The sequence below is a fragment of the Lipophrys pholis genome (assembly GCF_963383615.2).
Source record: "Lipophrys pholis genome assembly, chromosome: 15".
Taxonomy (NCBI): domain Eukaryota; kingdom Metazoa; phylum Chordata; class Actinopteri; order Blenniiformes; family Blenniidae; genus Lipophrys; species Lipophrys pholis.
In genome coordinates, this window is record NC_137642.1 from 21,418,475 (window position 1) to 21,444,780 (window position 26,306).

Here is a 26,306-nt window from a genome sequence, read left to right on the forward strand (position 1 = left end):
CCATATTCTCGAGGATTTGGTAGTTTTATAGTTGAGAGTTACCTGTAATTGCAATCCAATTTCTTCGTCTGCCCATACAGATGTCTGTGAACTCACCATTGTTAATGTTTATAGGTTATTGTTCTATGTATGTGTGTGGTTTCAATACAAAAATCACCAGCAGCACCCACTAGTGGCCCAACATGCTCACTACATCATTTTCATGGCATTTCTGCCATTTCCGTGTAAACCAACATTGTTGCCAAAAAGTTGCAGTGTAAACACAAAACCTTTCTGAAACCAAACTGCAAAAAACAATGCTGTTTCACTTGGGATGTTGTCGCGTGAACGGGGCCTCAATGCCAGGCGATTCAGGAAGACAGGTTTCACTTTGGCCCAGGTGAGGTGCATTGGTGAACCCTGCACCTTCATCAACAGGCTTCTCTTCAAGTTGGCCTTCAAGACAATGGAAAGGGCTTAACAGCCACTGTCTAGACTAGAGGGTTGCTTGTTTGAATATTTGGTAATGAAATTGTCTATGTCTGTTATTGTATTAATATTTGTCCATTGTTTGGCACTGGCAAAAATGTTTAGCAATTTTATTTAAATGGTGGCATCTAGAGCTACTCAAGATCCTTTCACCATAAGATTTGCTATACTGTCTTTAAATATTTTATAGTGATGTGACACAATAAATAAACAAACATGCAAGTATATGATGTGGTTTGTTATGGGTTTGGTTTGGGGTTCTTTTTTAAACAAATTTCATCCAATTTTCCCATTTTTGAACAACAGGTCCTTGATTTTTGTGCTTATTTCTCCTGACCCCTGCCCGAGCAAGAACTCCTGGAAACATATGATGCATTCCAGTTCAATTGATCAATTGCGATATATTTATTTTGCAGTTGTTTTTCCAGATGTTGATCTTGAGAAATTGATCTTGATGTAACTATTTATAGTGTGGCCTTATGGCATTGCTGCTCAATCCACAAACGCGTATTCCTTGACAAGTTGGGACCACTTGAAGTGGAAATGACAGGTTTTCTAACGTTACACAATTTATAACTCAGATATATTGTTACAATAAAGGAATGATCTACGAACCAGAAAATCTCTCATATTTTGGATTATACCAGCATGCAAAAACACAGATTTGTCATGTTTCATCTCAGTAGAACAGAAAATTTCCCAGATTTTATGGCTTTTACGAAATCTTCACTTGACTTCACTTGACATTAAGTCACGTCTTTGCAGAGGCTTGTTAAAATATTCTGTGCTCACTACACATATTGGCAGCAGCATATAGAACGGCGTGTTTGCACTACTCAGTCTCCATGAGCAGTGTTGCTCAGTTCTCCTGTGGTTCTTAATCTATATGGCAGTAGCAAGGTAATTTATGCAGACCTTGTGAGAGACTGCTTTAAATCACACTTGAAGTCCTGTGGGCAATACACCTTGAAAACGGAATCTCAATGAGATTTTAGTTCACAATGAAATGCAAAAAACACTCCGTCATATGCCATGTACATGCTAATTGAATCTTGTCCTGTGTTCTTTTTTGATAGCGCAATCCGCATCAGTCGGAAGGGATGGCATATGCTCCTCAACTTCTGCTTCCACACGGCGCTGACCTTCGCTGTGTTTGCTGGTGGCATCAATCGAATCAAATACCCCATCATCTGTCAAGCAGTAAGTGCATTCGCTTTTCATTCGTCCCGCTCTCCAAGCTCTTCAGCAAAAATAAAAAAAAATTGATTGTGAATGTCTATTCAGGTGTCAGCAACAGCACCACTGAGTGCAGGCCGTGGTCGCACCGGCGCCAGGCCACGTGTGTGTGTGTGCATGTGTGTGTGTGTGTGCATGTGCGTGTGTGCGTGTGTGCGTGTGTGTGTGTGTGTTTCAGCTGCATGTACAGGCTTGTCACTGTTTTTCTAAAGCGGCGGCACAATGAGCGCTGATGATTCAGGCTTTCCCATCACGAATGGCACTCAGTCCTCGTCTCGCTATTGTCCTCCTGTGTCCTCATTTGTTGCCCAGGGTTGGCGGTGGGTGTTACAGCCCAAATTTTGTTTGCATTTTACAAACGCGGCAGCATGTGAAAGGTTTTGTGGTCAATAGAACTTTATTCAAGTATGTTTTAATACTGAGTATTTTGACCTTGTATGTTGTATATCAGGCCTCACAGTGTATGTGCTCAAGCTCTAATAGATGGTGTTTTCCATTTTCAACAATTTCTGACGTGCTGGTGATGAATAGTGTGTTTGTACAAATGAATTTTAACGTCAAAAATACAGCAAAAAATCTTTAAATGGTGGATGCAGTGTTTTATCATACTTGGATATCATACTCTAACAGTGAATGTGCAACTTATTTAAAGCTCTACTTGCTTTATCCTACTTAACTGGCATGATGTACATGGTCCTCAGATGATGAAACAGATGATGTCCTTAACGTGTTTCTTTGGCAAACATGGAGTTGGAAGGGTTTGATACAAATATTCAGAATTGTCAGATGATGTACCTAAAAGATTTCTGGTAGCATCACAAGTGAATTAAATGTGATACATAATGGTAAGTATGGCTGGTGATGATACAACGTCCTAGTAGGAAAAATGGATCTCAATATTGTCAACCTGAGGAAATTCCCACTTGGAAGATAGAAAGTTTCTAAAATCTTTAAGAATTTTATTTGAAGTAGCTCAAGATGACAACTTTTTTGGATCTACATGAAAATAGTATTTCTGAGTCATGCAGCCTGAAAAGACCCAGTCTTCCTTTTCATGGCCCTCATCTCTCCCTGTCCAGACGTCAAAGCCTCCTTGAGCTTTGAACCCCAAAACTTCCCCCATTGGACGGATAGAGCATCTTGCATGGCGGCCACATCCAATGGTTTGGTGGCCTCGAGGTTAGAGAAGCGAACTTGGATCCGGGGAAAAAAAAGGAATTTCCCCAAGAGGATTATTGAAGTATGATTAGTTTATTAGTGTTATATAGCTTATATCATGACAACAGTGTTGTTTATTTGGCTTTACATTTTTGGGGCACTGATTTGTTAGATTGTTCTTGTTGTCACCTGCTGTATAAAGTGGGATTTTCCCAACTGATTACTTTCCAAATTGCCGGCTGCATTGTGCGTCACATAAATGATGTTCAATTGTTATTTTAGCAACATCTCATGGTGATCGCACGATTAACTGAGGTTGTGTTTATGTACAAGCCCATTAGGGTTGATATTATGAGCACTGCCTTTTTACTTACAGGCTGAAAATGCAGTTTTGCAAAGGTTCATTATGTGGTATTTCAGTTTGGTGGAGATAAGTTGTCCTTTCATATACACTGCCTCTCTGGGTATAAAGATTTCCTTTCAGTCATGGTCTATAAAATACCATCATTCTGACTATAATCATTCACATAGTGCGAAATGTTTCATAGAAATATGAATATATAACACTGATATAAATATTAAGTGACAAGGGGAATAAAAGCCTGAGAGGTCTTAAGAATATAACTTGATGTGAATATCTTGTATTGTGCACATCACTAGATATAATGCTGGGAGGCTCAGTTAAAAGTTGTATTATTTGCTGATTGGCACAATTTTGCAGTATTAGCATAATAGAATAAGATCGTAAACATGAATTTCAAGTACAGCCTCACCATGCAGTTGCATCATTGGGTCTTTCTGTCATCTTTTATTCCAGTGCAGATTAGTTTTCATTTCACTTCCATAAGCTTCTCATTCCATGGAAAACCTCTATGTAGTCATTGCACAGAATTCAGTCAATCCGCATAAATCAGTCCCAGTCTGACTTTCTCCACCCACCGAGTGAGATTTGTTCAATGTTCTCAAAATATCAGATGATAAAGGAAAGAGTGGTTATCAAGTAGTTCAGGGAAAATATTAAACTTTTATCTTTGGCTGGCTATTGTGATGTAAATATTGTTATTTCAGACGAGATATCGCAACGTTATTTTTCAGACTAAATGTCATGTAATGACTCCAGATATTGCATCGATAGTGGATTTATTCTGATGTTATGAGGCTCGATATGACAGGAAACTAGACTTTGCGATACGAATGTAAATATTGTGATTTCAAATTAGAAGAGACTGGATACTGTGATGTGAAGATAGAAAACATAATGTTCCACTGCATACGCTAAATACATATAGTGACATAGGGTTAGATATCACGATGTAAGACAGGTTATAAGATTTTTAATTGGATATGGTGATCACATGTTACATATTTTGATATGAATAGATTATTTTAAATCCCTTCGAAACTCTCCAAGGTGGGGCAAAAAAATGTGCCCACCTTTGCAAAATACGACAACTCCCGATGTGTTGCCATTTCTGATGGAGGACTTTGCAGTCAGTACGAATTCACATGTGTGCTGTCCCTGTCTCTGCTTCTGTGTCACACAAATCAGTTAGTGAGACTGGAGGCGGAAGGTAGAGGTTTGATCAGTCAGGTCTGCTTTGGAAACGGGTCAGAGAGATGCTCCCAGCACTTTGCTGTTTTTAGCTTCTTGTACAAAAAGAATGGAGGCAGAAGAGTAACTTGAATTGTAGTCTTTGTAGTAAATACAAGGTGAATGTCATTAGTGTGAGAGAAAATAGCTGATAATGTTGTAATATTAAAATAACTTTTAATTGGATTGTGTTGCATTTGGCTAAATCCGCTTCATAGAGACAGCAACACGGTGCATCTGTTCAGTGTAGCTGACTTCAGTCTTGGAGCCGGTGTCTGAAAAAGTGAAGGTGACGATATAAAAGCAATATGGTTCGTCTTTAACCCTTTCAAGTGATTACAAGGTCATATGGTCCAGACGGATTTCCTCTCTGTTTGATTGATAGCTGTACCCGTTCAGGCTGTTGGGAGTCCATGAAACATCTTCCGCCGCTGGCTCAACTCAGAATGGAAAGGGAGCATTGCAGTTACTGTATGTAGTCACGAAAGAGATTGATGTGCACTTCTTTTCTAGTGTTCAATCAGAGTTTCTGTCGCCTTCGGTCACTCTCCCTTGTTGCGAGGTGGAAGCGCATTTGGGACTTTGCAGCTTCTTGTGCTGTCACAAGCACTTCAGGTGGCCCCTTTTTCCATGGCGCAAAGACTCGAAAAGACAGTCAGTCCTGTCAGTGACACGGAAATTAACAAGAAAAACACCTGTGTCAGAACCATCAAGTCTTTCGCTTACGTAGGTTACGGACATAAGCTGACTGGCAGTGGCTTCCCATTAAAATCACATGTCTTCATAGAGAAAGGTACCACATCACCAAATTTCATTCACGTGCTTGCACCATTAAACAGTTGATTAACATTTATGCAGGTGTCTTTTATTGGTTGACTTTTCATTCCATTCTCTACTTATTCTGTCCACGTTAGGATCTCAGAGACAGGAGACGATCAAGGCTGGATACACTCTCAGCGGGTTCATCCCACAGTGATGCAGTGAAACACAAGACCTATATAAGAGACAATTTGGTGCCATATATTAAACTAACTCGCATGTCTTTAGTGTACGGGATGCACAAACTCGATAAGGTGGAGAAAAAAACTCGAGTTCTGTAGTGAGTTGAGGATGCTAACCATTGCACCACTGTGATTTCCACAGTGTTTTATCTTCACATAACTCAAGGCCCTGCCTCACGAGACTGTGGCAGATTGAGAACAGAAGGAGTTTCCAAAATATCTCAAAATATTTGCTTCTGAATTTTCTCACGTGAGACGCAAAACCTTGAAAATGTGCTGCCTGAATTTTGATTTGTTCATAAAATTTGCACAAGTCTATTCATGCGGAATAATCCTCGTTGCTGAGGATCTGAAACTCATCTCGAAACCTTGAATGAATGAGAAAGGGAGAGAAATGAGCCCGTCCCTTGGGTCTTTATTCAAGTTGGGGTCCTCATTCTCACCAGCAGCTTCTGCATTACTTATATCCATTTTGCTTTATGTCTGATAGGGAGAGTATTTATACTGTCGGGGCAAGAAATTTGAATCATCTAGAGTGTTTGTTGTGAGACAGTCGCAATTGAAAATGACTTATTTTTCTGTCTCAAGAATGTTGTGTGAATCTCAAGCAAATGTAAAATCAACCATGCAACATGTGTTTTAACTCCTGGTTTAGAGCTAATTTTACCCAGGAGTTTCTTTGATATTCTGCAATTTTAGAAAGAAAAAAAAATAATCGCAATTAGTCGTGGGATTTTGCAATCCAGCGAGATAGGGGATTTACAATAGAAAGGATGAGAACTCATGTGATAAAAGTCATCACAACTTATCACAAACCATAAGATCAGGTTAATGCGACACGGTGACGTACCCTCACCTCATAGTATGAACGTTTGCATGTTTTATCTGTGTGGACGTGAGTTTTTCTGTGGACTTTGGTTTTCTCTCCCGGTCTAAAGACATCTGAGGCTAATTGGTGACTCGGTGGTATGACGACTGGTGAGGAATTCTTTATTTAAACCTCTGAATGTTACTCTCCACCGTTCCCTTTATTGGTAAACATTACCAAATATGTTTTTTTTTTTTTTTTAAATTGTCCCATCATAAGGACAATTGCCTGCAAGTCTTGTAGAATTTATGTTTTTGGTTTATGGCTGCACCCCAGAACACAAGCAGACATTCGTGGTACATTAAAAAAAGAGTTTTATTGCCAAAGAAAGATAACACAATTTTTTTTCACTTATTGAATTATTCAAGCAATCATGTACACAGCATAACCTGATGTGTAAATAATGACAGTTATGAGAAATGAGATTAACACACCACACTCCATACCATGTATACCCTTTTATCCAAATTTTTGGTTTGCAGAACATGTGAGGGGAAAAAAAAAAAAACGAAACAGACTTGGTAACCATATGAGCATCCATAACATGCAGTAGTGAAAAGTTGATGAAGAGATACCGAGGAGTTAAAATTGTTGAAAAACCCAAGCTGTCACCTTTACTAAAACTGACATGCTACCGCTAGACAAGACCAGATGTTTTCAACCTTATAAGAAGTTTAAATCTACAAGGTTTTGTTATATTTCTGAAGCACAGCTGCAGGGAAAGGGACGGAACCATATCTAACGCCATACATAATCCACCCAAAAGACCAGAACTAACACAGAATCCTCACAGTGGAATCTAAAGTATTGTCGGTATGTTGAGGGCCAATTCATTTACCTCACCAGAACACCATTTCTGGAGCTGGAGCAACATCAAGTGATCGGCAGCACACCCACACACTCACACCCACAGACAATTTAGAGCCACCAATTATCCTCTCAGTAATGCCTTTATGTGCAAAGAGGCCGGCGTACCTAGAGTAATCCACTGCAGGCACAAGGAGTACATGCAAACCCCACACAGAAATATTGAAGCCCAGATATCAACCCCTTCTTGCTATGAGGCAGAAGCGTCAATCCGGTGGCAACCTTAAAATAAAGCCATTTAGAGCAAAAATAGCTCTTCAATTACCTCATATTGTAATGATATGACCTGCAGGTAGTTGTAAGAGTGTCTTCAATTAAAAAGAAATTACACAAATTTGACTAGCACTGGCTGTGTGCCTGGGAAAGATGAGATAGTAAAATCAATGAAACTGCACTTTTTACAATACATTTTCAAATGTGATAACTTCTTGTTATCTAAGTTTTAAAATCACAATACAAATGTCAAATTTCTTCACCTTTGCATGCCTTTCCAGCAACATGTTATTATTTGTCTTTGTTTCTCTTGGTAGATGGAGGACAAGGTTGAGGTGAATGAATTACATCTCGGCCAGCTTAAAGGGGACATATCATGCTAAATCCACTTTTTTAGCCCTTAAATGCATTTTGTTGTATATTTAGAGTGTTTAGAAGTACAGAAAAGTTCAAAGTAGTCTCTTCAGGTGCTCCGTTGATATCTTTATATTCTGTTTTGGTCATATTTTGCGATCGGTTTCGATTTTTCTATTCTCTATTACGTTTTTTGAACAATGACGTCACAGTATTCTCAGCGGAACTGCCAAATTAGGACATCGACATTTCGAGCAATCCGCCATTTTTGTTTCTCGCTGCGATTTTGTAGTCCAACCGAAGTTACGAGAGGATAAGTCGAAATGTTCGGTTGTTGGATGTAGTAACCCACAAGCTTCGTTACACCGTCTCCCAGCATCAGAACCTTTTCGAAGTGCCTGGTTGAGTTTTATTTTTCACAGAAATGTACCCACATCTGTGGGTAAGGTCATTTTTGTGTGCGCGAATCACTTTAAGGACGACTGCTTCAACAACCTCCGCCAGTATAAAGAAGGATTTGCCGAAAGACTTGGTCTGATTGAGCTTTCAGTTCCTTCTATCTATGGAGACGACGAACAGAGCACTTCGGTAAGCTGTATATAACGCTAAAAAGTGTGATGATAAGACGTCCCTGTCATTGTTTTGTTAGCATTAGCAGTTGCACCGTCTTCATATGTTAGCGCTGTGTGCTCGTTTTAGATTATAATGTAACTTCTGTGTTAAATAGTCGTTGTAATACAGGCAGTATTGTAGTAGTGGGCATGGATGGAGAAGTTAGTGTAAATATAGTAACACACCATTGCGTTACATCCATATGAAGACGTTGTTCTGTAGGTGCATCATCGTCATTTTCATCTCGCTCCGCCGGGTCCGACTCTGGCTCCAACATGTATGGCTGGATGGACAAATCTTCCGTTGTTGACATTTTGTAAATAATGTGTGAATATAAAGTTTCTGCGCCGCTAGATAATTGTATCTGTTCTATCAAACTACAAAGATGGCCGAACAGGGTGACGTTGAACCGAGTGTCACCTCTGCAACCTGGAGAGGAGGCGGGGTATGAAGTGTTTCATTTGCATTTGAAGAGACCGCCCCAAAACGAGTTGCTCTCAGAAGCACATCAGAAAAGGGGTAGAAAAGGGGCCTGTGGAGCTCTAATAATGAGGAATTTAGACCCAAGCATTGCAGTTTCGCGTTGTATAGACCACAACTGTATGATTTATATGTAAAAAGGAAGGATTTAAAAGCATGATATGTCTCCTTTAAGGGCTGTTACGAGCAGAATTAGTTGTCAGATCGCGTTAGATTGGAGGGATGTAAGCAGCTTCCAGCACAGAACATCTTCCCACAAACATTATTGCAATATCAGAAAGAATTTGGATAATAAATACAACTTAAATTAATCTCACCGAGTTTAGGATCTCACCTTTAGACATGTGTAAATGGACTCCAAATTCAAATATTAAAATTTGAGAAAGGTACTCTTGTGGTTGCTCTGTACTTCATTCCATGTGTAATTTGTGAGGTAGACCAAGTTCAGAGTTAACCTGAGGGCGATAACAGAGTTAAACGGTCTGGGGATCTGCTCGGCGGCACAGTAAGTTTTAACTTTGAGTGGAGACGTGATATATCGGTGCAGCATTTGCTGGAGACATTTATAAAGAAAAATGATCGAATGTGGTTTCTTTCTTGATGCTCGTGAGGACCGACCTGCTTTTTCAAATTCTACACAATGAGGAGAACGATGTTTATCTGCTGTAATGAAGCGCAAAGCACAGTGATAAACTGGATCAGGCTATTTTAAGGTACAGCGAGCAGCATGGGAATAAAGGAAATCTCTAAAGTCAAGCACAGACATGATGGTTGATAGTGCGATAAGATTTTTTTGTGTCCACATATGTGAGCCGTGTGATTTCAGATTCAATCAAGACCCAATCAAAGTGGAAAGAAACAGAATAAAGGGGGAACAGTTCGATTTTATCGTCAGATTTTTGTTATTTTGCTGAAATTTTAGGAAATGCACAAATTTCACCCTTAGCTCTTTTTGCACTGAGACAAGTTATGCAGCTGGAAGTCTATCAATGATGTGGCATGCTTACACTCTGAACATGGGCGAAGGGCAAGTTTGATTTGTCGATTTTTCAGTTAATAAAGAAACTTATGCAATGACATGTTTGATTAGTGACTTTAATGTGATTATTCAATTGCACCGCTGTAACACATTACATTACAGCGATGAAGACAAATTTAATTACAGTATAACGGTAAACTGGTCTTCAGTCATGGACCGCAAGTTTTTCTACTTTATTACAAGCGATCAAGTACCTGCAGTGACACATAATTCTCGACAACCGTCATCTATCAACTCTAGCTCTACCAAAAGCCTTCTAATTAGGATTTTTTTTTTCTGTAATAAATGCACTAAATTGCATACTAAATATGTGATGAATTACAAGGAGGTCAGACACCATCTAAAATAAGAACAGAATTATGATGAAGAGTGCTTCAAATCTGAAATCTACTCGTGTATCACACCTCCGGCCCAGCTGTGTCAGTGCAGGTGTTTTTAACAAGCCCGTGCACCTCAGTGAGGGCCCCGCCGTGGGTCTTTAGCTTTTTTAACATTCATTCAGTTATTCATTTTTCCAACTTTTGCCTGGGGGCCTTTGAATTGTTTTTGATGCCCCTCCTTTACACAATCACTGCTAACAGGATAACCCTCGGCAGACTTGGGCAGGAGCCCAGATTGTCTGCACTTCCACTGGGAGCCAGGCAGAGTCCCAGCAGACACCGTTTTAGCTCTGATTACAGCACCGGTGGAGGAGACGCACGACTGCACGACATATGTGCACACGCTGTGGCAGATGCAAGCAATGTTGTTGCACACATGTGTACACGTCCTCCTCCTCTTCTTCCATGGGGACAAATAATAAGTACACGCTATTCCTTCCAACAGAGGGAACTTCAATGAGCTCAGAAACTAACTTTGGCTGCGATTGCTGCACTTCAAGCGTGCACACCCCACTCTCCCCCACTCCCTCGCCACCTGCATCCTCCGCTCATCCTCCCTTCCCTGCCATCCATCAGTCATGCCTCTCCCACCCCCACGCGCCCACTGTGGCACTATTGCTATGCAGCAGTCGACATTTTTTACGGCCTCAAAGTCAAAGTCATCTCTAATCTCCATTTCTATCTTTTCTTCAAACAAGGCCTGTTTTATCATTGATTCAAGCAACACCCCAGCTGTCACGCTACATTTTGTGTTTGCCCCATGTTAAGCAGCCCGGCATGCAGCACACACACACACACACACACACACACATATATATATACACAGAGTGCATATCTTCGTTTTCACTGGCCTCACCTCATCTTACCTCAGACCATCACAATCTGGATCACACAGCTCAGTTCATCGTTCGTCGAGAACAGCCGTTGTTAGATTACCTATTAATTTACTGACAAACTTCGCTGAGGATGTGACCTAGATCTGAGGTTACATTCGACTGTCAGCTTAAAGATGCCATACAGAGGATTTCCTCATTAGTGTGCTGCTGTGAAATTAGTTGTGACGGCAAAAGCTGCTTGAAAAAAAAAAAAAAAAGAAAAGAGAAAGACTTTACAGTCCGTGCTCTGATTTGCTTTGTACTTCCATTGGGTCCAATTTGAGAGCTCCTGAGCTCATTTCTCCACATGTAAAGGCTTCCGGTAGACTGGTTACTTATGCATCAAACACAGTGGGAAACCAATATAATGAATATGCCATAGAAGACAGCTTAGAGGAACTTTTGAAGATAGCACTGTTGGCATATGGTAAAATTGCTAACACAATTCATCAAACCATGTTATTTTAGCAGAAAATGTTGCAGAACACTCGAGTGCAAAGGTGCTGTTCAGAATTCACATGAGCCTTGGGGTGGAAATGACGCTGCACTTTGGGACGTTGCAGGCTAGTGATACTAGGCTAGTCTGGGGCGCTGTTTGAATGTGGAAGTAGTCTCCTATACCTTCCCTTTACAATCAACTGTAACTCTTATGTTTGGGCAGATCCAGAAAATTTTAAGGTGGACGAAGGCGGTTGCAGGAGTTAAACATGGGAGCCCATCTGAAAGTGATGAAAATGATGTTTGCCACTGACGTCTCAATTCTACTTTCTACAAAAGCGGTGACAGTTGGGTCGGTAATCAGATTACAAGAAGTCAGTGCCCCAGCACTGAAGCTCCACACATGCTCTCACCCACAGCTTATCCTTGCAACTCGCCTTGTTCTATTTTTGAACAGCCTTGTTTCCGCTTTGCTGTGTTTGTGACTTTTGACACTGAAGTTAATTGTTTTCTACAAGTGTACATTGTCTTATTGTTCAATGCTGTGGGGCACCATTTTACATTTTCTTTGTAGAGTGTTAACATTGTTTTGTGGTGCTTGGCACTGTCTCCCAGCTCTCTGTGTATTGTTCTGATGAAAGCGAACATGCCTTGCCTTATGCTGTATTATGTGTTACTACAATGTAAACAGTAGATTCAGGCCTACAGTATACTGGCTTTGAAAGAAATTACAGAAACTACAGAAAGAAACTACATTGAGAGAACTCAATGACAGCATTTACTTTTGTATGACACCACTTGAAATAGATTTCCCTTTTTGTGATGCCACAATAAACTTCAGGTGGTAGTAACGAATCTGCGTATTCTTCATTTTTGCTGCTATTGCTGTTAGTGGATAGACATAGCCAGGGTCACACTGGTCTCAATAGCCAAAACGTCCACATTAAAGAAGTATTTAGAAAATGTCACGTGAACATCAATTGTTTACCCCTATTCCACCAGGTCATCCACACTCATACACATGCATACTCAAACGAATGGCAAAAAAACCCATTGGGAGTGTTTTGGATTTCAGTGTTTGCCCAAGGACACGTGGACTTGGACAAAGATAGGGATTGAACTACCAATCAAATTGGAAAATTATCTTTGCTAATTCAGCCACAGCTGGCATGGATGGATGGATGGATGGATGGATGGATGGATGGATGGATGGATGGATGGACTGTATAGTCCAACATAGTTTAGATTTGTTCTGAAATGTCAACAAGAGTTGACTGCTTGGTCGTTATAGTGGTTTGTAAAGCACTTCATGATGTGTTTTCTCTTTTATTGGCCATGGAGCAAGACTTTTTAGCATGTGTTCTTCTTTCACCCTGTTTATTGGACCATGTACAGATAAAACACTGGTCATTTCCATTTATTGGTACAAAGGGATTTTGTGAAACCAGACCGGCCAAAGCTCGCTTAGAGACATCATTGAGACACCATTGGTTACCATGGATTCAAGCATAACAAGCGCTTTAAATAAATTACATGTCTGTAATAGGAAATTTGACGTTCCTGTCTTTAATCTCAAAAAATGGCAAATTCCTGCAAAATGAACTCCAACAAAATCCATGAAAATGGCAGAGCAACTTGTATATGGCCTGACGGGAAAGTCTTCATCCATGAAACAGTGATTGAAGCTGACTGGCTGAGACTATTTACATTTATATCTGCTTGAATCACAGTTGGACAGCAAGAGGATGCTATTTAAGGAGGACAAGAATGAAATGTTGTCGGACACATTGTTTGGATCTGTTAGGAAATGTCAGTGACAGCTTCGCAGCATTTCACAGCAGGCACTGTGAGTTTGTGTTCCTTTAAGTTCACAAGAAGCCTTTTGTCCTGCTCCCTCACCAATTTCACACAAAACTCCCCATTGTGTCTTCATACCTTCTGAATCCTCCTGTGACGAGTATCAAACATGACATCTTTGTCTTGTATTCATCTTTGTCTTGTCACATTTGTCGTGATTTCACAAGAGCGGAAGGGCACTTAGCTGAAAAGCACTGCAGAGTTAGTTCAACAAAAAATTATAATGTAGGCCCATCTAAACTGCCAAATCTGTCTACTTATACTGCAGTACGACATACTGGAGTGTTGGCATCTTGTTTTGGTGAGAAAAAATGAATGAAATCATTGTGCAGCTGTCTGCTTCATCTAAATGGAGTCACTTTTTTTCACGACGTACCATTTCATTTATTCATGCCTCATTGACATCTACATACGAGATGAAAGAGGGACTCGGAGGTGACAGATGTTGTGACTGTTTAAAAAAGGGGACACACTGATCAGACTTTCTGGACTCGTTTCCAGCTCCTGCTTTTGTTAGCCGTGCGATCACTGTGCTGCCCGCTCATCCGGTCATTGACTGAATTTTCGTATTTACCCAGATACTCGGCTAACAAAGGCTCACCAGGTGAATGCACACAGAGCCATGCCGGATAATGAAATATCAAATGTCAAAACAGGATTGTGTTCGGCAGTCAGGTCACCCTGCCACGTGCCAGCATATATTACAGATGTGCTTCTTTTGCAGGACTGTTAAAGGATATTTCCAGTGTTTTGGAAGCGGGTATTAATGCTGATTGTTATCAGTCATTATGTGTGTTTCAGGTTATACAAGCCTCTTTGATGAGATCTCTACACGTGGATCAGATATATTGCTTTCTGTGCAAAAATGCTAACATAGACTGCTTTCATCCATAAGCAAATGATAGCTGTGTCTGTCTTGAGCAGCCAGTCATTCACATTCAACGTGTGGATGTTCTTCGAGGTGAATTATTGTCATCATTCTTGTATATTCTGTCAGCGATGCACCGGCTGTCAGAGGCTTCATGTTACTTTGTTGTCACATGTACCCTAAGGTTTGGTCTTGGAGTTAATGAAACTGTAATTTGTGAATCGTTTTCTGGTCCATCCGTGTTGCAATGAGTTCATATGATGTGGTTTCCACTCCGATGATGATACCATTATAGCGTATCACCTTTGAGGGCTCATCTTGATTGGAGGTGTCGAAAACCTTGCCAGCCAAACAAAATTTGGATAAAAATGTCAACTTGAGCTACAGTTTTAAAGTTCAGAACAACACATCAATTCTAGAAGGGTTTGCATCTATTGAAATACTTTCTTACAGGCAAACAGTAGCGTGCCATCTGCCTTCAGTTGTGGATTTTGAACAATAACATTATTTTAGAATGCACCAGGGGAATAACTTACTTGGAACATGAATCTCTTTCACAAGTTTCACAAACAAGAACTCTACTTGGCGAGAGAAATATTCAGATCGCTTAAAAAAAGTAAGAGAAGAGGTAGGCCTAGTAGAGCAAGACATGAGCGTTGACTTTTGTTTTTCTATCAGTCTTTAAACTGAAAATGTCACATGTTGGAATGTAACTGTCTTGAGCTGGGTTCAGTGCTTAATGTTCAAAACCGACATCATCTGGAAGAAGTCCTAGTTATGCACCCACCATGTAAAGTTATTAATTCCCAAAAATATATTGAAGAAATGTTTAGTCTTGATCTAATATATGGGAACACGGCTTAAAAAATGCAAAAAGAAACTATATGTAGGTAAAAATATATGATAATCTTACAAAGAGGAAAATAAATCTTTTACCTGACAGCACATATACAGCAATATAAAAGTACTCCATTACAAATGCAATTCCTGCTTTAAAATATTGCATTCATGTATTCTGAGCAAGATTAGGTGAAAGATTTCAAGTACTACTTTAGTCTCTTCGACTGTGTTATCAGTCACTCAGGTGAATAATAGTGGAGCTGGAGTGTTAAATACAGTTTGGTATCCAGGGGACAGAAGATAAATCTGTGGGGCTGTCATATGATTAATGGAGGAGGAACGCAGGAAAAAAATTAATAATAATATTCTGTTTCCGACGAAGTTGGAGCATTCTCAGAAAGTTCCACCTTTCAAAAAGTTGCATTTTCAGAGGCTCCGAGCACCATCTTCGTGTAAACGGACACCCAAAACATAACAAAAGTCAGGCATTTTCACTTGAAAACGATCTGTAAACGGAGCCCAAGACATTGTGTGATTTCATGTCTGTTGTCTCATTACATTCTTTTGACGCTGAAGGATTTATTGACATTTGAAAAAATAAATGACATAAGACTGTCAGAATAACAGCTGCGTATAGTTTTCATCTTTCAAGTAATTCAGATTGTCAGACGTGTGTAGTGAAGTCGAAACTAATATTCACTCTGAAGTTGCACTAAAGAAGAGTGCTTGAGTGAACATGCTTGTATCACCACTGATGCTTAATGAGTGACGAGCAGACAGCCACTGGTTGATTTGTGCTTTGCCAGATGTACATGCCACAGAGGCTGTATTGCCTCTTCAATGCTGACTGATGTAATTTGGCATTCTGCATTGGAGGATAGCTGAAGTTTGTTTGATCAGGCATTTGAAACTGCAACACAATGCGTTCAGGACATTAATCAGCCAATTACAGTCAACGCACACGCTGTTAATTTGCGAACCCCTCCTCCTCGCTCATAACCGCATTAAGACGCACTTCCTTTCTGTCTGCTCTTGGCGCTAATGAAGCTCTGAAGTGTGCGGCCTCGGAAGCAGTGATCGACTTACCACCCGCTCTCTGCTCTCCGTAACCCGCTCAAGGACACTTCCAATTAGCGTCTGGACCATGCTACACTAGCTCTGGTCCCCAGGCCTATCTTATCTGGAGCGGAGCCAGTTGATTGGGTATCTCACTGGATTGCGGTACACCAAGAACAGGTTTGACTAGGTTGGAGAAAAGGCTCGGTGCATTTTAATTTTCCTCCCTGTTCTCTCTCCCCTGCAAGTCTTGTCTCGGCGCTCTCTTCCTACGAGCTGACAGAGCCTTTAAACAAAGTTAGATCAGTTCCCCCATTCAAACATTATTCATGAATATTAAAACAAGGCTTGAGCGGAGATATGTGTTGGGCGCATTTTCGGAAAACAATCACGCTCAGATAGTTGTCAACGTGACGATCATTTCTATTCAGATTTGTTATTCACTGTGCACACTTCATGTCCTCTAACTCAACTGATAAGGAGCTGCTCAGCGTCCACCAGTATAACTTCACTATAATGCTCTTATCCCAGACAACCTTGATGATTCAATAGCACTTTTTGAACCTATCTTTCCATTCCTGCTCTATTGTTTCTTTCTCAGGGAAGGATAACACAAAGCAGTCAGGTCTTGAAGGAAAGTGTCTATGGAGACACCCTTGGAGTGACATTGATGGTGTGTTTTATTTTAAAAAAATTTTCGTGGAGAGACAGAGAGAGAGAGAGAGAGAACTGGCTGCTCACCCTGATCATCTCCTTCTTTGAGTTACAGGAATATAATCATGTCTGACATTTCGCGCTGAGACAGGCTACTCAGTATGTGCATAAGCAAAAGTTCAAGAAAGTCAAAGCAATAACTTGACGCACCCTCCTCTACACCCCCGCCCCCCCACCCCCCACCCCCATCCGCAGGTCGGACTTGTGCTGCACTACTCGTCGCTATCGACCATGCTGTGGCTCGGGGTGACGGCCAGGAACATTTACAAGCAGGTGACCAAGAAACCTCCGCAGAGTCAAGACGGTGACCCACCTCCACCCCCGAAGCAGCCCCTGTTGAGGTAAGCACAAAGTTCTTCGCAGCCCCTCCTCAACCCTGACTGCCTCTCGACGTGAGAGGGCATAAACATATTGCAGGTGTGTGTTTTTGTGTGTGTGGTATTTTTTATTTTATTTTTTTTTTAACTCTCCCTTTGCACTCCAGCTCATGTTTGCTTCGAGGTCAAGGCTGGGTTCACTGCGCTGTTATTTTGCTTATTTCCGTTCTCTTGTGTGTACATGACCTGACTGGAGCTGCAAGATGTGTATAGCGGTCTTTTACATTCACAGGCTGTTTTCATTTCCAGTTGGGAGCCACGGGTGAAAGAATCTTTCAGATCAGTTCAAATACCAATGCCCCAATCTAAATGTACTTTCATATGATATGGTTTTGCATTCACATGTTTGAATAGAAATTGGTCCGGGAACAAATATATAGAGTGTAAATAAGCTAGTTACAGTAGTACACATCTTCAGAAAACATGCCAGTTCAATGTTAAATGTGGACGTGTAGTTTGTTAGTATCTAAATGGTAAATAGACTTGACTCGTAAAGCGCATGTTCACCATTTAAGTAGTCTGAAAGCTTTTTATACATCAATATTGATAGCTGTCAAACCTCCATTGGGATCAAATAAGGGGTTCAGTGTCTTACCCAAGGAAACATCAACCTGTAGACAGGGCAAGCAAGCGTATCAAACAGGAAACCTCCGAACAGGAAGATGTCCCAAACTACAAAATGAGCACCATCTAATAATAAATTTTAAATATGTCTTCTAAAAAGCAGTACCATTGGTCCTCATTGATAAAGTCAAGGTGAAGTTTTCTGGCAGACCATCACTTTGTTGAATAGCCTTTTTGTAACATAATGTCAAGAGATTGAATTATTTAGGCTGATGTTGGCCCTTTCAGCTAAAAACACATTGCTATAGGGGTTTTGCATACTTGTCCACATGTGACTTTGCTTTTGCCATCGTTCCTTATATTGACATTGTTTCCTGATAGAATTAAGTATGTGCTCGGGATCATCACATTATTTTAACCTTCTTGCAAAAGGGTATTTTTGCTTCATTCACTCATCCATCCATCCATCCATCCATCCAGGCAGGATCCACAACAGACTACCAGTCCTTCAAAACCCAAAACAGAGCCACGCAGTTGCCCACCTAGACATTTGCACCTTTTGTTAATTTAGATTCACCAATTATCTTGAAAGTGTATCTTGGTAGAAACCAGAGTGCCAATGGAAACATGCATACTTCATCCACATCGAAGGATCAATTGGCCTTTAGGTTCAAACCATTAACCATTTTCCCCCAATGCAGCAGTACCACTGTTCCCTGCAGCTTCAATACAAGTGAAATTAGTAGAATAAAGTGACTTTGACACCAGATATTTGAGAAGTATTTACTGACAAATGGCAAACCAGAAAGGTTTCTTGTGATTTTTGTGTTTGTTTCACTTTGGCACAATTTACTCGAACTGATTTGGAAAACTTTTGACAGACTTACAGATATTCACAAAGTCCTTGGGAGTGTTTCAGATCCTAACAGCACAAACTTCAATAGGAAATAGTAAAGCACCATCTAAATGTCAAAAGTCATGATGCACCTGTCATTGCCGAGCGAGGCTTGAATTACAACAATACCTAATTCTCAGGTGTTTTTAAAGGTATGTCAAATGCTATTGTATATTAAAATTTTTCTTGTGAATGAACTATTTTGGGAATCATTTAAATCAAAATCTCAGTTCCTTATATCAGTTGTTGGTATTTCTGTCCAAATATGTCAAAAACCCATCAGCTTCCCTCGTTTTTTTATCCACTCACCTTTTTTTGTTTGTGTCTTTCTGGATCCCTGGCGCGATTGTTCTATGGAGGGCAGCAGCAGCTTTAAACGGAAGAGTTATTGCATCGTTTATCTGCAGAGACATCCACAGCTAGTTTGCATTCTTCCAAACCCTCTGGCTTTGTTCACTCTATGGTGACATAACTGTCAGTTCATCCTATTTATGCCATTTGGCTCTCCTTGTGGATTTCTCCTGCATCTCAGCGCTCAGGTTTTGAATGGTAATGAAGCGCTCGATTAGAAAATTTGAGTGATTAATGTGGGAGATTAGAGGAGTCCAGTGAAGCTATTTTAATCAGTCACATTCTTGATGTGGGAGCTGTTTAGCTGTTTTATGCAGGGTGACTTTCAAGGAGAATACTGTGGTTTATCAATGCTTATTTGTGTAAGATAGACATGCTTCTTTTTGGGATATTGAAGCAACAGTCATTAGTCATTAGTCATTATTATCACTTATTATTATTATTATTTCTCAACATATAAAAATAGTAATTTATTATAGGTATTAGTTGTTTCAAGGTTTGGCAAAAGGAAGAAGGTTCTGACTTTAGAAAGTTGCTCCTGGATTATCTCAAATTTATTTTACTCCTGAAGAGAATTTCAGAAGGGGCGTAGCAGCAGGACAAATCTAATGTACATTAAGAAACCATTTCCCAGCATGATTCTTTTTCTCCTGGTGGTGTTTTCCAAATTAATGATAACGATTGAGAGTACCAGTGTTTTTTTCTTTTGACACCTCAGTTTCATATTTCCAAGATCTCAGAGAAGCAGTGATCATCATTGGTGTCTTTTTTTGTGTGGCACAGCGAAAAGAACTACAAACAGGACAGTGGGAGGTGATATAAACTACAATAGTCTGAGGCCAACAGTATGGTTTGGTGGCTTGCAAGAGTTATGCAGATGTCAAGAGTGTTCAGTGTTGTAGAGAGTGTATAAATGATGACCAGGTTTTTTCGAAGGATTCTGAGTTGTTATTTGAGAAAAAGTTTTGAATGATCGGTAAGCATTGAACCATTAGGTTGTGAATATCCCACCTCTTATCGTTCCAATTTAACAATATAGTCTTTTTGGTGATGGCCAGTGCCAGTGATAAAGGTATTCTTTCTTTAAGGGAAAAAGTATCAACTAGTTTAAAAGCACACACAATGTCATGTCTCAATTTGTATGAAGAGTAGTGAATTCATATTGATCAAACAACCCTGATCGCCTAACTGTATACTGCAAAATTAAAAGCCTCTAGAATTATGTATCTCACAAAAATCTTGTTAAAAGCTGGGATGTTTTGGTAGGGCGGGCAAATAAATCTGAGAAACCTTCAGTTAACTAAAGGAAGATGCTCTATTACATCAACATCAGAGGTTCTTCAAATGTATTTGTGAACAGTTTAAGTGGATGAGCAGCAGCAAAACGACCATGCATCTCCAAGCACAATGCAAAGCGTCAGATGCAGTGGTGTAAAGCACACCGCCACTGGACTCGACAACAATCGACACATGTTCTCTGGAGTATCTCAAATAATTGCATTTGTAAAAAAAAATTTAAATATACTGTAACTAAAACTTGAGCTTGTTTTATAAAGTTCCTAGAATTTGTTGTCGTGAAATATTGACATTCTAATTTTTTCCTGTAGGAGTACACACACACACACACACACACATTATTGCTGGTGTTTATTGGAACAAGTGTGTGTTTGGGTAGAGCCGGGTGTGGAGTAAATGTTTTAGCTCAGGTATCCTGTTTGAGGCTTCCCACTGCCCAGCGAGGTTTTGTAAGCAGGAAGGAGGGCGGCTGAATGTCAGGAGGAGGAGGAAGGACGAAGAAACAAATGGCTTAAACAACCTGTTACCATGGCATCACCCCGATGCGCTAACTAATTACCTCAATCACTCGGGAGGTTGCCATGCCAGAAGCTTTATCACAAATCTAAATGTATTTAGCCTTTTAACTCATTAAATTCCTCTTCTCTTTGGCACACACATCGGGTTGGATTTCTATTTTTTTTTTCTGGTACGTTTCTTTTCTGCTTACGACCAACATTTGGCGTGTTTAAGAGGATCAGCTTTTGGACACATAGGGTGCTGTTCCTCTGCGGTGTGAAGGTGCTGTGTGAGCCCTTCTGCATCACATCACGACTTTGCTGCAGAGCTGCTGAAGCTTCAGTGAGAAATCCTGTTAGGAGGGTAAAGGTTTGGGAGCAGAGAGGCAAACAGGCCACGGCGGAACAAATGTGTGTTTGTCATTTAATCTCATATTAGAAAGTGCCATTTTCCTCAGTGCTTTTTCACTTGACTGAATTTTTTGAACTTTGTGGGCCAATTTTTTTGAAGAAGATATGTTGGATGACCCCAACAGTAGAAAATGATTTAAACATGTGGAGCTGCCCTGGAGATGAACCCTGCTGGAGCACTTCCCGTGCTTTTAGACTTGTTTTCTGTGGGTGTTTTTAGAGCAGGAAGTGTGTGAGGAAACACACAAAGCTGAACCACACGCTTACCAAACTTAAAAATAGTTGTACTAAATAGTTTGAATGCAGTTTGAAATACATATTTACAGTGGTTGTTACAAATTGTGACAATTCCTTTGATATGCTGCTTATGAAGTAACCAACCAAAAAGTTAGGTCCCTTTTACACAACAACATGCTGTTTTTCTGTGTTTTGTGATTATGCAGTGATATTTTGAAAATGATGTCCATTTACACGACAACAGCAGCAACTGAGTAGTTTTCATGACGGGCCACAAGTGGGTGCTGTTGTTTGTTTTTCAAATGAAGCCACATGCACATATGCAGAGAGATCAATACACTATAAACAGTAACAATGGGAGCACACTGACATTTGTATGGACAGAAGTCCCAGGAGAATATGGACTGGGAGTCATGACACTCTGAAGGGAAACATTGTTATTATTGTCCATCTACTCACCTGTGCAAATGAACTATTCAGTAGCTGTGGCACACGTTTGCAGTAGCAGTGTTCAGAAAAGCAGTGTTTTCTCCCATTTCCATGGAGATGGAGCGGGAGAGTTTTTGAAAAGTTCCACTTTGGGAGCCAGTCTCTAAAAGTTGCGTTTTCCGTGGCTCCAAGCACCATTGTTAGATAAACGGACCCCCAAAGCGCAATGAAAGTGATGCGTTTTCACTTGACAACACTGTTGCGTAAACAGAGCCTTAATGTGCATTATAGTAATATTGACTCTGTGCATTCTAGCGTCAATATCTAAAAGGATACAATTAGGATATTGCGTCCCACGAAAGGGACAAATTCTATACAATAACATAACAAAAGACAAATACACAACAGTAATTTCTTTTAAATTGCTTTTTATTTCATTCAATTTTGTATTGTATGTTCAGACAGGAACATGTAATGATCAACAACACCATTGATGAACATTACACTATTGATAAAATGATTACAATCAGGCTATTTATTGTATTATGAAGTGAAAATATTGAGTTATTATATATAGAATGCTATATCTGTACATATTGCAGTGTTATGAGCATCACTCTTCTTGTGCCAGTTTGATTTAAATATATCCACAGCTGTCACACTTTAGAGTTTATAATTATGATTCTACTCCATTACACTCACTATAATGTAGATGTCTAAAAATAGGGGGGAAAATGATAGTTTTACCTCTTTAATGAAGAGTCTTAGATTTTTTATTCCTGCAGTTGCATTCCTCCTAAAGCTCCCTGGCGAACCCCAACATTTCAAACTTTAAAAAAATTCTAGTTTAGAGGAATATTGTGACACATTTCTTAATATGAGTGTTTATCACCCACCTGACTTAATGCCTGTAAGAATCTTCAGAAGGTCAGCGTCACGTGTCGAACTTCATCACAACTGGAATCTGCTCCGTAACGTATTGCTGAGGAGATGCTGAAAGTCCCCGTGGATAAGGACCTTCCCAGATAAGGATCCCCTCAAAATAGAAGGAGGCACTTTTCTCGCAGAGCAAATCCTCAGACACCTGCATGTTTACCATGGAATGATCTTGAGGCTCTCCCATCATGCACCGCTTGTGAATGAGATAATTCGTCTGGGGTTGGGGTGGGGGGGTGGAGCGAGGGGCGCACTCGAGTTGATCCACGGTGATTGACTGTAATGCTCCCCGTCAGACGGGCTCATGCAATGAGAATCAGCAGCAGGAGACAAATCAATTTCTGCCCCTCCTTTCCCTTCTCCACCTCTCCCAATGGCAGCCCCATTCCTCGTCATATACCTACTTTATCCATCCTTTTCACTCCTGGCAGATCCAACCGACCTTTGTCAGAAATCTGCTGCACTATGTCGGAACACACAGCCTAAACCTCTCTCTTCATACTACCAACTGACAGTCATCTGCAGGGATCGGGGCAGAGCCTTCCTCTAAAGCACCAGCCCTCAACCGCCCATTACATTACGGTGAAATCAAAAATGATGGACACTATTTCGGGGGGGGGTAAGGGCTACAACAAGGGAGTCATACTCATTTAAAGGGGCCACATGAGGTCTAACTCAACAACTCCAATTGTGTGTAAAATCCAGTGGAATCTCCAAAAACGAATTCCTCCAATTGCAACTCATATTTTCCCTTTGTTTCAAACAATGCGAGATTTGAGGAAGTTTGGCTGTGGCTTGGTTGGCAGAGTGATCATTTCTCAATTGGAAAGTTGCTGGTTCCATCGCCCACATGTCAAAGTGTCCTTGAGCAAGACGCTGAACCCCCAAAATGGTCTCAATGAATGGATTGAGCCCTTTGCATTGCACCTGCCTTCGTTGGTGTACATGTGAACGGTGTATAGCGCTTTTTGGGCTGCTCAAGCAATGCTATTTAAGTGAAATCCATTTAGCATTTGCTGTCTTTTATAACAGCTGCCTAATTAAGATCAGTATCTACTGTCACAACAAATGGTGAACTAATAGAAGATGGACCTTATGAACTGCAGGCTGCGATGGCTCGCTCATGTCCTAAAGATGACCAATGACAGTCCATCTCATGGCAACTTTGATATGCCATGAGATGGACTGTCATTGGTCTTTCCAGTTGAATGAACTCCAACTGGAAGGAGGAAAAGAGGCCAAAAGCCACTTGGTGAAGGACTGTAATGAAAGAGCTGGAAGATATGGTCTATCATCGGGTGAGAAAAAGTATGAATCAAAAGAAGACAATGGTTTAAATGAAAGTTAAGATTCAATATCATTAATATACGTACATGCAATTTCAGTTAGATCCAGTCACTTATGCCAATTGGTATATTTATCCAACCAGCCCTTATGATGATTCCTCTGTAACTTTCCATATTCCACCATCTTGTTTTCTTCATAGCATCACTTCCACCTACCTTTACCAGGTTTTCCTCCACCTTCCTTTTGTTCCTGCAGTTTCAGTAGTATAGCAGGCCTTCTGCCTCACCTGTAGGATCAACAAAATACAAGCCTCCAAATGTTAACATTCAGTGGCTCAATGGTTTGCCAAAATGTACAGAGCAAACATACATGGAACCCTCTGTTAAAGTCTTGCAGAGTTTGTTTGTGAGCCTCCTTTTTGGGTGTTAACTAAGGTTTAGCATTCTCAGTAATGGATTGTACAAATAGAGCAAGCACAATATAGTTCCTTGTATTCAAGCTGAACACACCAAGTGAAAATACAGTTTTGAATGTCATCAAAAGGATTTCCCTCCTATGAATTTCTACACCTTCATATCAAATTGGACTTGAGGTTCAAGTGAGTACAGGCTTTATTGTTGGAACCCATGTGCTAAAACTGGATGTGACCATCAGTTCTGCTATGAACTGTATATACTGGACCATGTCCAGAGTGAGAGAGATAGAAAGAGAGAACCTCGTCACAAAACAGATGATGTTCATAAGCAGAAGAACAAGGATGGGAGGGGGGGTTGCTGCGTAGCTGCTGGCTGAAAGGCACTTCAGGGTCTATTTATATCCGGTGATTGCTGTTACTAAACTCACTCAAAAGCCCAACTCTGCATATAGACCCATTTTGTTCAAGTTTGATGCCTTTCTTCAATAGATTGGCCAACTAAAAGGGTATGCTTGTGTCAAAGGGTACAAGAGTTTGTGTGCAAGTTCATGCCAGAGTAAGTACGGCATGAATTCTGATGTGTTGAAGCAACCGTTCTTTGTTTAAAAAGGCCACTGTAATTGATTGTACATGTATATGCATGTTTCCCAGGGGGGGAAAAAATTGTCTCTGGGATGCAGAAGTGAACATTTCTGGAAGGGATAAAGTGGAATGTGGGCCGTAAAGTACAATGAGCTTTAGCATCCACTAGTTCCTCTCGTTTATGCTCATCTGCCTGACAGGTGTGTAAATGGCTTTTTGTTGGGGGAAGGTCCCTCCCCCGGGAACCGTTCCACTCAAAGATGGTGACAGGCCAGTAATGCTACCACCCCCACCCTACCCTCGCTATACCTCGCCTCCCCTCCAACCACCGAGCCACCCCTCACAGTCCACACAGGACAAACATCTTGATTGTAATTGAATTTTTAAGGACAGCCGCTGTGTGACGGCAGCAAGATTGGGAGAGAGAAAGAGACACACACTTACACACATAGATTGGATGAAAGGGAGGAAACCGAGGATCAAGATGGAAGAAGATGGAGAAGTGGAAAGGTTAGAGCGGTGACAGTGGCTAAGATTGAAAAGGAAGGAAGGGGAAATAGGAGGAAAGCATAGCATTATATAGGAAAGTGGATGACAGTGCAGCCATGGAGAGAGAGGGCAAGGACAGGACAGTGTAGAGAGGGAGCTGCTTTCTGGGGGTTATCTTTGTTTCAGCTCCTAATAAAGTTCCTCTGACACAAGTTTAATGGTCACATACCTGCCGGCATACTTTAATTGTATCTGAAGGGATAAAACGAGCATTGAAAAAATACAAAATAACTCCCATATGACTTGGGTAAAGCATATTTGAGAGTTTTAATCCGACACAATGTAAACAGAGCCAAACATGATGATCCCGGTGGGAGTAGTATAGTGTTGTTAAGGTTACAGTTTATGAGTTCCTCCTCACAACTTTCTTCCATTGTCATCATTTATTCTCCTGCTTGCCAAATGTGATCTTCATTCAATCATGTTATTCTATTGTAGCCAAGTTCTCTTTCAAGAGAAGTGTCGTTTCACAAGCAGATATACTGCCGTGTATCAGCTGATTGCATGCTATGAACCTTCCTGTCTGAATTTTCACAGAAAGCAAAAGCAAATCATCATATTTAGG

At 40.5% G+C, this 26,306-nt stretch overlaps 1 protein-coding gene across 1 annotated transcript in view; it reads left to right on the forward strand.

The window, feature by feature from the left end:
- The window catches only part of adgra1b (adhesion G protein-coupled receptor A1b), a 229,241-nt gene that overhangs the window by 197,187 nt on the left and 5,748 nt on the right, over nucleotides 1–26,306 (forward strand). Inside the window, exons 16-17 of the mRNA XM_080481140.1 lie at nucleotides 1,545–1,668; nucleotides 17,111–17,256. Coding sequence (XP_080337266.1) covers nucleotides 1,545–1,668; nucleotides 17,111–17,256 — 270 coding nt within the window. The remainder of the gene's footprint in view (nucleotides 1–1,544; nucleotides 1,669–17,110; nucleotides 17,257–26,306) is intronic.